General features: G+C 33.3%; 1 protein-coding gene across 1 annotated transcript; it reads left to right on the top strand.

Moving 5' to 3' along the window:
* The first annotated feature begins 371 nt into the window (after positions 1–371).
* Positions 372–5489, top strand: LOC111394601 (probable receptor-like serine/threonine-protein kinase At4g34500). The gene is made up of 7 exons (XM_023020502.1): positions 372–1144; positions 2509–2613; positions 2709–2831; positions 3717–3887; positions 4004–4133; positions 4460–4669; positions 5116–5489. Exons 1-7 carry the CDS (start codon positions 564–566, stop codon positions 5230–5232), a joined length of 1437 nt encoding a protein of 478 aa, XP_022876270.1. The 5' UTR covers positions 372–563; the 3' UTR covers positions 5233–5489.
* Positions 5490–13950: the final 8461 nt, after the last annotated feature.

Genomic DNA, 13950 nt, shown 5'->3' on the forward strand with positions numbered 1-13950 from the left:
AAACAAAAATTAATATAAGTTTTTTTGGATCATGCTATACAAACATAATTGTTGACATACGGGATGATCGAATACTCACACCTCGGGAATCGAACATTATTTTATTCACACAAGGCTCACGCTCAATGTGAGATCGATCACCCATTTGATCACCAAAATTCGGACACTTTGCCCTTTTCCAAGTTTTTTGCTGAAACTCTCTGGCCAGAATTAAAAGCAAAGGCAAAAGTAATGTCAAAGGAATTCTTGTACGTAATTACGTATACCATCTTCACTGTTTAGGGGCATTCCTGTAATATGTCCACAAAGTAAGGGCCAATATGTTCATAGCACAAACTTATCACTGACTATGACAGTTTTCACTCATAACTTCCGCTTGGTAGCCATTGAAGGCCACGCTTTGGCTTAAATCTCAAATTTCTCACTTTTTTCAATTTCCACTGAACTTTTCTATTTTCTTCGCCATTTTTTACTTATTATGTAATCCTCTCAACCACCATTCATATGCCATAATTCAGTTTTTTTCATACACACGCACTGCATTGACATTCTCTCCGGATGAAATGGCGGTTTCCGACAATTCCACCGGCTCCGATGAATCTTCAGGCAGCATTTTTACCTCCAGAACCCCAATTCTTGGTCAAAAACTGGATGTGGTAATCATAACGACAGTCGTTGTAATGCTTATAATTTTCCTGTTAATTTTGCTTTTCCTCCGTTTGAATCGGAAATCAAAGCGAAATCGCATTGCCGTGAAGTACAGCTCGGGACTGTTACCATTAGAGATCAACGAAATCAAAGACTCGGATCGCACTGAAAGTCGTAAAGTGAATGAGCTGGAAAACAAAAACATAACGTTTTTGGTAGAAGACGTGGTGAAGGGTGTTGAATTCGGTAAAAAAGGAGACTCGGAGAGCAATGAGTTGGATTCCAATCGAAGCGCGTCGTCATCATCCGCTGCGGCATCGAGTGATGGGGTGAATAACTACGGATGGGGCCGAATGTACAGTTTGAAGGAGCTGAAAATTGCGACCAATCAATTTTCCGATGAAAATGTGATAGGAGAAGGCGGTTATGGCATTGTTTATCGAGGCATTTTGCATGATGGCTCTGTAGTTGCAGTTAAAAGTCTCCGAAACAACAAGTATGTATTTTCTCTACAAAAAATTTGCACTAGCAAGCTTAAATTTGCGGTAGGCGACTTACAATCTAGTATATTTTACAACAAAGTATCCGAATAAATTTGGAGCTGGCTGTGTGGATCATTTTCTATATTGGATTGAATTGAGTAAAACTTAATGCTGATGGATGATGGTAATGTTCTTTCATTCTCTATTCATGTCTGAATTGTGGGTTTGTGATTGTTTCTTTTTCTTATTTAATTTCTGTTCTGAGTTTTTGTCTTTTGATTTATAAGTGGAGTTGGTTAATATGGTTCTTGGGTTCTTTAGATGGAATTGAAGGGTATCAAAGCTTCATAGATCTTGAATGCATTGAATTCAGTGTCCAGATGACTAATTTTTGTCTCTTTTGACTGTGGACTAAAGTAAAACAAAGTAAACGTTAGCTTTTGTATCTTTAGTCCTTTATGTGCTGTATTATTCCATGGTTACACTTTAAATCCATCTTTTGCCTATAATTAATTTTCATTTTAGTGTTTCAATTCACTTTATTACTTTATTTTATATTGATTAACTTTCTTCCTTTTCTTTTTTGTCCTGAATAACTTTTCCCCTGTTCCATATTACTGGGATAAGTTTGCTGTTTTTGCGATGATACATATTCAATTGGCAATATTGTTAAGATCTGAATACAAGGATATGTTAATTACTCTAGGCCAGTCACTTGTTGATTGAATAAATTTGACTGGGATGGACTAGATACTCTTAATTGCATGCAGTTATACTTATGATGCAAGTTGATCTGCATCACATTTCTATTTTATAAATCAAAGCTATCAACATTAACAATGTGCTCTACAATGCAAAGCATCATAATTGACACGACAATAAAGCTCAAAATTTTTGAACTAGTTTATTCATTTTCTCAAAAGAATATTATATTTCCATATGTATACTCAACCTTGCCATGAGATCTTTTCGGGAAAATAGCTTCACGAATGAAATACGGGAATTTCAATGGTTCTTTTGGACGAAGTCACTTAGTGGGGATGTAAGACCTACAATAATTGGAGGTTGGGGATCCAAATGCCAATGAATTTTGATGGTGGTCTCCAGTGCTCATTTTAACACGAGCATGAAGAAATTGGAAATTTGTAAACCACAACGATTAAACGATTTAGCATAACAGAATGTGGAATATGATAGCTAAATTCCATCTTCTATACATTTACACATTATGGAATATGATATCTAAATTTCTTTCTACATTGGTAGACATGTCACGCTGTTTGAAAACGAAACATCTATCAGTTAAAATTGATTACACTTTCTGTTACTTCAAAACATATGAAATGTATACTAATGCTGTTTCATCTGTTAATGATAGGGGTCAGGCAGAGAACGAGTTCAAGGTGGAAGTTGAAGCCATTGGAAAAGTAAGACACAAGAACCTCGTGTGTCTGATTGGGTTTTGCGCAGAAGGGAGTCAGAGGTATAACTCATTAGCCATTTGGTTTTTCTTTTGTATAATCTAGATATCTCTCTTTTCTCTTGAACTCTCAAGTAATTTCTGCATCCTGCATTCAGGCTACTTGTGTACGAGTACATTGATAATGGCAATCTGGAGCAGTGGTTACATGGTGATGTGGGGCTGGTTAGCCCTCTCACTTGGGAGATCAGGATGAAAATTGCCATTGGGACAGCGAGAGGGTGAGACATTCTGCTGGAGTCTTATTCATCCACTAGAATCCCGGTTCATCTTGTGTGTAATTGATTACTTTCTAAAAACCTTGCTTGACGTCTATTTCTTGTCATTGCAACTTGATATTTCATCCCTTTTATATTATTTTTCGCAGTCAATATGTAATATTTGTTCTCTTAGCACTATCTGGTGAAGTTTCGGGAAGATATTTTCAATGTTGAAGTATATATTAGGAATTATAGCTACCAAAAATAAAAAAAAATGAAGAGGAATAGCCATATTGGAATATTTACAGCACCATTGAAAAGCTGATGCCTGGGTGAGAAATTTTCTTGAGTGATTGACTAGAAAATATACAGAATCCAGCTGCTAATCTGATATCATTCTGTTTTAATAGCTCTAAATTGAACATCTTTGTCTTTGTTTTATGCATCATATATACATGGATATTCCTTAAACCATTCTATTTATATATGCTGCCTAAGAAGGAATATGGGAACTTATTCTCGGCATTATGATTTAAAATCTTACAATCAATTTATTGCACAACCATTGAAGTGACCCACGGTGTGAGCTTAAATTGCTATATACCTGGATCAATGTTTCCCATCATAAGATTATTCAGTCAAGAAATTTATAGTTATTGAGCAAGAAGTTGTTACAGTACTGCTCATTTTCCTCAACTCCTCTGTCGTACCTTTGGTTTATCGATTTTTTCATACTCACGTGATTACAGTGGAGAGTAGAATTTTGGAAGATGACCTAAAATTCATCAAAGGTTCCCCCCCCCCCCCCAAAAAAAAACTCTGCTCTAGATAAAAATTATCAAAGGTTAAAATTCATATATGCAAGATTCAAACTTACTGTTATCTTCATATTTTTTTTGGTCACAGCCTAGCATATTTGCATGAAGGATTGGAACCCAAAGTTGTGCATCGTGATGTAAAGTCCAGCAACATTCTTCTTGATAGGAAATGGAACCCTAAAGTATCCGATTTCGGACTTGCCAAGTTATTAGGATCTGAGAAAAGCTATGTTACAACGCGAGTGATGGGAACGTTTGGGTTTGTTCATTTTTTACTCTCATTATGATTTTCCATGAAGTTATAAAGCGAATGACGAAATTTTCTTTGCTTCTCATCTACTCTTTGCTAATAGTTAACTTTGCATGTTGCTATAGATATGTTTCCCCTGACTATGCAAGTACTGGAATGCTCAACGAGGGGAGTGATGTATATAGTTTCGGTATTTTACTGATGGAGTTAATTACAGGAAGAAGTCCTGTTGACTATTCAAGACCACCTGGAGAGGTGAGTGAGGTCTTAACCCTTTTTGAACTCCCCCTTGCACAATATGGAGCATGTTTGACTCAGCTTTGGAAAAGTAGAAGTTACTTTTGAAGAACTTGTTAAATACGTGTGGATATTATATTTTTATCTTACTTCTCAATAAAAAAGCCACTTATTTTGAAGTAACTCTTACACTAGTGTCAAAAAAGGTTATTTACTTGTTTCATTTTTCAAGGAAGAAAAAGAACTATTTATTTTAATTTTTTTTAATTATCAGTACACCTTTAAGCAGGCAAACATGCTTTTAAATACAATTATAATATTCAATCTCCCTGAATCAATTTCAGATGACCTTGGTCGACTGGTTCAAAGGGATGGTGTTAAGTCGTCGTGGAGAAGAGTTAGTAGATTCCATGATTGATGTTCCTCCTCCTCCGAGAGCTTTAAAGAGAGTACTACTCATCTGCCTTCGCTGTATAGATTTGGAAGCCAACAAGCGTCCAAAGATGGGGCAAATCGTACACATGCTTGAAGCAGATGATTTTCCTTATCGCACTGTAAGTGGCATTCTTTCACTGAATTTTGTTACAGAATAGATGAGCTATTACTTTTACTATGAATTGGTTGGTTTATTGTTATTTCTCTGTCCATATCCTTAACCTTTTTTCATTGACAATATGTATATTGCTTCTAATTATAATTCTCACTCACAGGCAAGCCTTCAAATTTTATGACACGTTTGATAAGATTTATTAGATAGCATAGGATAATAAACAAGAAAAGGCAGTTAACTTTGTATCTAGTTCTCTCCAGTCCACACGGCACACCAAACATGCTCCTCGCGTACAAGTCATGGACTTGAGTTCTCATGAATATCACCAAATCTCCACATCTTAGAATCAATAATTTTAAACGATGATTTCCTACAGCCTTGTTTCACTGGAGTAATTTCTTTCTTGTCGCTTTAATCGTCTAGATAAATTAGCTCTTCGATATCTTGTAGGAACCTCGATCTACTCGTGAAACATCTCCTCTACATCCCCGAGAAACTCGTAACAACAAAATTCTATTCTCTCCTGAGGATGCGGTGAATGATGTACAAAGATCTAGGAGGAGATGATCATTGTTGATGGTGATGCACGGAGGTATACTGGTTTAATAACGATTAATACTTATTTACGAAGTTATATTTGTAAGAAAAGGAAGTGAAATGATTGCTTATCAGTATCTCCTGATACATTATTGTTTTTTTATTACACACTTGTTATATGACGATCTAAGTGAGCCTTGTATATACAATTATGTTACATGTATGTTTGATATGCGCGGACTATGGGATTAGGATAGGTATAATATATATTTTAATTTCCTTTCCTTATTTGATAGGATTCAGTATTGTATAGGGCCTGTTTGGGCACGATTTTTTCACTCAAAAATTGATTTTTTGACCGTTATTTCACTATTTCAGCCGTCATATTTGACTTCTTCTCTCACAAGTGGACCCCACATTTTTCGTAACGGTTAAAAAATCAATTCTCAAAATCACTTCCAAATAGGCTCATAGTCAACTTATCAAATAAGCCGTATATGTGCCAAAAGAATATTGAAAGACAAAAAGTTTGATCAGCATCCGGGATCAGTTTTTTGACCCTTTCTACTATTTAGGTCTTGTTTGAGCCCCATTTTGGGAGAAAATGTATTTTTAAATATTGTATTGATGGGAAATGTGTGGTTAAAAAATAAAGAAAAATTTTAGATTTACGTTTAATATTATTTTATTGAAAAATGTGTAGTTGAAATGATATCAAAACAGTGATTAATAATGCTTTTTTTTCAAAGAATGAGGCTCAAACAACGGCTTAAGAAGACTTACGGGTTTGAGCCTTGGGCATGATCCGGACCCAACTTAAAGTTTGGATTGTGTAAGCCTATGGCTCACTTTCAATATTTTTAAAAGAGAAATAACATTTACTTTAAAAAAAAAAAAAAAATGCCAAGCCTGTCGACTTGACACCCCAAATGGGGCCACAATTAATATTAAGCCACTGTTTGCTTTCCATTTTAATTTTAATACATTTTTTCCTCTTTTTTCTGTATAATCACTCGTTTTTCTTTTAATAAAATAGGGGAACATTACATATTTAATGTGGTTAAAATATATAATTTCAAAATTATGAAAAATGTTTTAATACTTAAGAAATCATGTCATAATTAAATTTTATTAAATAAATAAATAAATAAAAATATTTTATTAATTACATAACTTAAAGTTACAATATTATATACTTAATAATCACATTTATGTACTAATCACAATTACTAAATACTCAGGTCACAAATTTCATAAGTTATAATTTTATCATCTGTCACAAATTATTAAATTAATTCGTCATGAATATTTTTCAGTCACAATTCACAAATTTCATATATCAAAACTTTTTTATTAGTCACAAATTATCAAATTATTTTTCAATCACAAATCTCAAATCACAAATTTCATAGATCACAACTTTTTTATCAGTCACAAATTAATTATCAAATTAATATATCACTATTATTTTTCGACCACAAATCAAAAATTTTATAGGTCAACTTATTTCATAATCACAAGTTATTAAATTAATTGATTACAAGTTATATCTCGATCATAGTGATTAGTCACGACTAAAAAAATTTGTGATTCGTTATTACACATTTTTAGATCATTATTGTTTATTAGTCACAAATTATACATCTTATTGGTCACATATTATTATTGGTCATAAGATAATCGATTTATTGGTTACAATCATCCAAATAGTTGATCACGAAACACTCTCCATCTCATTTCATCCCATCCCAACCCCCAACTCCACCACTAACAACCACCATCATTTGCACATTTTAATGCAACAATAAATTTCAAACTTACTGTTCGCTAAAATACACACCGCAAGTGCACGGGTTGCGTTCAAATAATAAAGTAAACCTTTTAAGTCCGAGTTGTCGATCCTTTGAGGAATGTACAGTTTCGATTACATAACTCTAATTAATTTAATTCTAACAATAAAAAGAAACACACACAATTAAAAATATAATTTTAAAGTAAGTAAATTAACTAAAAAAAACTACAAAATAAGAAAATATAAAAGTCCTGAGAATTTCAGAGGAAAACGTGGTTGGGATTCATGATTTCGTTTAATTGTCGCCTAATTAATTTCTCCACAAGTCAATTAATGAATTACTCATTTACAATGTTAGATCCGGTCTTCCAATTTTAGTTAATTACCTCTCTTGAACAAAATTAATCATAATTGATTGGTTTAACCTACTATATGTCTATGTCGATTAAAACAAAACAATCGCATTAAATATTCTCTCGAACAATGTACAATTTACTAAACACATTCATTCATTGGTCACATAAATGAAAATGCATGAAATACAATAATAGGAACACATGAAAATAAGTAACTTTATATTAAAGAGCAAATATTAAAATTAATCAAGGCTAGGTTAATCTACAATCATAAATCACAACACAAATAACTTAGCTCATTTTATATATATGATAGCAAAGGAGAATATTCATACAATACATTGTAAATATGGCAAAATAATCGAGAAAATACAAGATTTAAAGATAAAAACTTTTTTGAAGCTTGAACTTGATTTTCGCAAATATTTCTCCACTCCTCGATTGAATCTCCTTTGCGTGCTCTATGGTTTTCCCCAAAACACCAAGAAAATGGAAGGAAAAAGAAGAGAAGAAGAAAGAAGAAGAAAAGTAAAAGAAAAAGAAAAAGGAAGAAGACCCAGCTTAAAATTGACCAACAAAATCGTATTTAAATGGCCAAAAATTGTCTAAGGTGAAATTGCGGAAGAAGACCCGAAATTTAAGCGGAATAGGCAAAATTAACGGCGCGCGCACACCGTTAGAGGCTTTTGGGATCGAGAGATCATCAATGGATTCCCCCGCACGCAACATTGCGCGCAGGCATTCTTCAAATCTTTTTCCACTTAGTCCTACATTTAATTGCACACAAGACCCCTCAACTTTGATCATGCACAATCTGGTCCTCAATTTTTGATTGCCATATCACTTTTGCGCTTCAAAATTGCAACCCTAGGTCCTCGAACTTTTGGTACTTGTGCGCTTTGTTCCAACTTCACATTTTTGTACGCTTTTGGTCCCCTTTTTTCTCCATTTTGCCTTATTCTTTTTCCTTGGATGATTTTTAGCCTACAAAAGCAGATGTTACCCAATTGTAAGTAGAATTTCATTTATTTTATCAATTATAAGCATATTTAGGTATCTAATAAGTGTGTAAAATACACACTTATCACTTACTGTTGTCTCCTCGATCCAGATACTACACTTCCAAAGCAGCTTCCAGCTTTCATTTCTTTGCCTTCCAAACTAGATCCACCACCATCGCTATGCTTCACCAATTTACCACCATATCTCCCACATTCAAATTATCAAAACACAGATCCTTCTCAAATCTAAGCAACTATCAATCCCAAACCACCCAAAAACTACGTTGCGATACGATGATCAAAACGTCATCATTGCTACCCAGCGACCCTCTTACAGTCAGTACTCCAACCCATTCCATCCTACCCCGCTCCCCCACCAACACCACCACCATCACCAACAACATATTTATAAACTTTAATGCGATAATAAATTTCAAACTTATCATTGTCTCCCAAATGCAAATGTTGCACTTCTAAAGCAGATTCCAACTCTCATTACTTTGCCTACCAAACTAGATCCACTACTATTGCCACTCGTCAATCACCAGATTCGCCTCCAGTTCACCACCATATCTCCCACATTCAAATTGTCAAAACATAGGTCCATCTAAGATCTAAGCAACTATCAACACCAAACCAGCCAAAAACAGAGTGCAACATTATTTTATTGAATAATGTATGGTTGAAAAGAAGAAAGAGAAAAATATATTTTGAAAATAATGGGGATCAAACAAGGATTACTTTAATTTTATAATATTATTATTGGTTGTACTACATGTACATAATAATTTATGCACACATGATTTGATTTGATTTGATATAATTAGGTCAGAACATTTTCAATCAAATAAAAAAAATTCCCACTATTTTTTTGATACACCATTTGTATGTAAACCATTATGTATGGTTTACATACAAATGATATTATTCCATTATTATCATCATCATTATTATTATTATTATTGAATATTTGAATTATCGCCTTACTTTTGAATAAAAAAGTTTTAAACATGATTTTTGAATTGGAAAATTAAAAAAACTTGTGGAGGTGTAATTTTCGAATAAAATAATATTGCATAATTCAAAACTTTTCTTTCTTTCTTAACCACATTCTCCCAAAAAATTACTATTTCAAAATATAATTTTTTGAAAACCTCATTAAAATAGGGCCAAGGAAGAGCACATTTGGCACATACTACTAAACGAAACTGAATAAGATGCCAATTTTTTTCTCTTCCAAGTGTTACCCAATATCAAATAAGTTTTGAATTATTAATCCTAGTAAAATTATTTAATTAATTAATTGGTCATGACATAGCATACACCTGCAAATATTTAAAATTGATGTTGAATCACACATAAGTATAGCTGAACAAACAGATAAAAACATTGTACAAAAATTATCAATTTCCTATTCAGTCCACTTCAATATGTAATTCACACATCTTAATCGCCTTATTTGAATAAACCATAAGTATATCTTGTCCTTAACACGTCCATTGACATAGGATAAGGACGGATCTGAGATTGGATCCAAGATCGGGTTATAAAATTTCAAATTGGACTACTAAGTGGAAAAAAAAATTTACACATAAAAAATTGGTTTTTTACCAAAAAAAATAAAAAAATACCTTTAAACAAAAGTTGTTGGGCCGGGGGGGGGGGGGGGGACTATAGCCCCACCCTCCCAATCCCCAAATCCGTCCCTGACATAGGATCCACATAAGGAAAAACACTTACCATTCGTTGGTTATTAACGACATCTCGAAAACGTATCGGTCTATCTATACTATCAGAGAGGGAATATCGGGTATCTCGTCTTGGAGAGAAACTTCAGTGGGAAGCAGTGCAACTGTCCTATCAGGGTGCGCTATCTCTGACGGGTGGCCCACACACCTCGAGGTTATTAGCGGCATCTCGAAAACGTCCCGATCTATCTAAACTATTAGAGAGGAAATATCGAGTATCTCATCTTGGAGAGAAACTTCAGCGAGAAGCGGTGCAACCGCCCTATTAGGGTGCGCTACCTCGGCAAGTGGCCCACCATGCACCCCTAGATGTGTGGGCCACCCGCCGAGGTGGTGCCTCGACATTGGATGGGCTCATCACGTGGATGGTGAGCCCACTTCACTAAAGATTTAGTCCTTGTCTTGAGTATTGAGAGTCTATTTGACATGATTTTTAAAAAATTAAAAATTGTTTATGAGAATATCAAGTCGTTTGGATAACTTTCTCGTACGTGTTAAGAAGGCTCTACTATAAGAAGTAAAAACAAAAAACAGAAAGTCGCCCCCCGGGGCACAGCTCAACTTGTGGATCAATCAACATTGTCTTGCTTTCAGCAGCAGAGTGGATGTTCGAATCCTGATGGGAACCTGCGGCCAGATTTATTTGGTATGGAGCAATCACTTTGGAGGAGGATATCTTGTGCGCAGAAGTGTACAGACGGTGAGGAAACCTGTAATCCAGTTGAAGCATAACCCGCAATTTACCCCCTCCAAAGTTCTAGAGGCAAGGGTCTTGGGAGTCCAGGATTTAATCTAGTGTAAACTGTGATACTTGGATATTAAAAAAAAAAAAAAAAAAAAAAAAAACAGAAAGTCCGTCAAACGGGTGCCAAGTAACCACTATTTAATTTACATCACGCTGTCACGCTAAGGTTTGGATGGTGCAGGAATGGTCGCACTCAATCTGTAGAGAGGCCTCGACAATTTGGATTTCGGACAGATTCTGAACTATTTGTTGAGAATAAATCTGACAAAATGAAACAAATTTGTATGGACCATAACATAGGTACGAACTTTTTCTAGCAAATAACAATTAATAAAGTGACAATTTAATTCGAATATAAATAAACATCACAAATTAAATAAAAAAATCATTAATAAACCAAAAGAAAATGCTTCACATAAGCACTAGATTTAATTATTACCTCCAACAAATAAATATTTAAATAGAACTAGCACTATCAACTTGACACTCATTTCACTCATTTTTTTTTCTTTTTTATATTTCACAATATATTTGTTTAATTTTACCTAATGTATTCCAAATAAAGAAAATTATTAAATTTCTAGAAGTTGGGTATCACAATGCAAATGATCAAATTATTTAAATTATGTAAAGCAGAATATTGAATGTTATTATCACAGCCATAATTTTTCTATTCAAAAGTGATGCAATTAAAGAGGCATCAAAGATTACTTTTTGTGTCCATCTAGAATGAAGATTAAAATATGGATACGAATATCAAAATTTATCAAGATTAAGACTTAATTTCTTCTTGTTGCACCACAACGTGACATCAAGTAGTTAGTATTTTCATTCTCGATTAGAATATGTACGTACTTCAGAATATGATTGGACTGTATGATGAATAAAATTTTAACATGATTTATATTGCCCGATCTAACTCACTAATATCAGAATACGAGGTAAGAGAGTTTCAAATTTGAAACTCATGGTCTCTTACCATCTAGACTTGTTTCGTGCATGTTTCATTGTTTAGTTGTCCCTCCCTCAATTTTTTCAAGTCTTCAGGAAAATGGAAAAGAACTTAAACGACACCCACTCTATCTAATATGTTGAGGTATTAACTAATATTTTAGAAACCCATTTAGGCATTGATTCGAAAAATATAAATATTATCGGGTCTAAGAATCGAAAATGGATTAAATCGACTATGAAAAAATGTACTAAATAAATAATAAAAATTTTGTTTTACTTTTTGAAAAAGTAGAACTTGGAACAATAAAATAAGTTCTAGTTCACTCGATTCTTGGTGAATCTATCGGTTTCTTTTTCTTTTTTACTGATTTTTTAGTTTTTGATTTTTACAATGAAACCAGACTAGTTCTCGAACTCATTTTCAATTTTTGCGGTCGAACTTGCGTGTCGAATTCCAATATCATTGATCATGACACAATTATTTATAGACTATTCATTTGCAAATTAATCACTTATGAGTGTAACCCACAATTATAAGCAGGGCATATCTACATTGGATTTGAGTCAAAAAAGATAGTCAAGAAACCCCTTTCACTCACTCTCCTGCCTCAAAGCAACTCCCTTTAATTCCCTGTCCCACAAGAAAGTGAAATAACTCAAATTATGTCTCCTTAGATTCCTTTCTTTATTTCAAATAAAAATTAAAACATCCTCTGAGTGTCTTTATCTTACTGTGGCCGTTCTTATTATTTTTTCCCCACTGCTTTGTCTGTGGGGTTGCTTGTCTTTACTTTTATTTCCTTTCAGATTATATGGGTCAAGTACATGAATCATTTTTTACCACTCTGTTCATTTCATGAAAGATTTAAAACAATTAAATTATTAACGATTAAGATAAATCGTGTTAGTTTTGATCTATCACTCCTCTAACTTGTTATACCGAAATCATATGATTCGTTTGAACGAGTCTTTTAAGTCTATGCAAGTACAAATCGGATAATTAGAATAAAAAGATTAAGGGCATATTTTAGATTTTTAGTAAATTTTGATAAAAGTTGATAAAATGAGTTGTTGAAAAGTTGTGAATTATATGAAATATGTAGTTAAAATTAATTGTTGACTTTCACTTGAAATTTTTAGTAGATTTTAAATTGAACCAAACAAGGGCATGGTAAAGTACGATTTGCCCCTCGGTGCAAAGAACAGGAGTGAGGTTATCTCACACCTTACTGGCAGCCGCAGTGGGAGATTCGATTCCCGAGACAAGGAATTGGACTCCTTGTAGGCGCAGTGTACAGGCAGCTATTGTTCTCTGATCTGTTGGGGCACATCCCGCGATTTACCTCCCTCACAAAACTTTAGGGGCGGGGCGATGAGGGCCCTCAAGGTTGAGGTTCAACTTTTTTTTTTTTTTTTTTTAGAACGATTTTTTTAATTTCTTAGTCTTTATTTGGTAAGGATTAAAATTCTAAATTTTAATTAAAGTCAAACTCAACAATTTACCTTAATCACATATTTTATAGGATCCTGAACTTTTCAATCACACATTTCAGTAACTTTTATTAGAATATGATAAAATTTTCTGTATGGTGAGGAATAAAATCAGATTTTTAGCATATGTTGTTAAAAATTGATAAAATGTATGGTTGAGAGTTAATTTTTGGTCTTAACTAAATTAAAATTTTAATTTTAATTCGACCCCCAAAAAAAGTTTGGGGGGGGGGGGGGGGGGGGCCCCAAAGGTTGGGGTTAAATTTTTTTTTTTTTTTTTTTTGAAGTACGATTTTAATTTCTTAGTCTTTATTTGGTAAGGATTAAAATTCTAAATTTTAATTAAAGTCAAACTCAACAATTTATCTTAATCACATATTTTATAGGATCCTGAACTTTTTAATCACACATTTCATTAACTTTTATTAGAATATGATAACATTTTCTGTATGGTGAGGAATAAAATCAGATTTTTAACATATTTTGTTAAAAATTGATGAAATGTATGGTTAAAAGTTAATTTTTAATTTTAACTAAATTAAAATTTTAATTCTAATTCTAATAAACATGGGTTTAATGTTATTTGGTTGTCTAATTCAACATATTGAAAGCGTTGTCACAAAAGTATAAAAAGAAACAAAGGGGAATCTGTCCCTACTCG

The sequence above is a fragment of the Olea europaea genome, chromosome 5 (assembly GCF_002742605.1).
Source record: "Olea europaea var. sylvestris chromosome 5, O_europaea_v1, whole genome shotgun sequence".
Lineage (NCBI taxonomy): Eukaryota > Viridiplantae > Streptophyta > Magnoliopsida > Lamiales > Oleaceae > Olea > Olea europaea.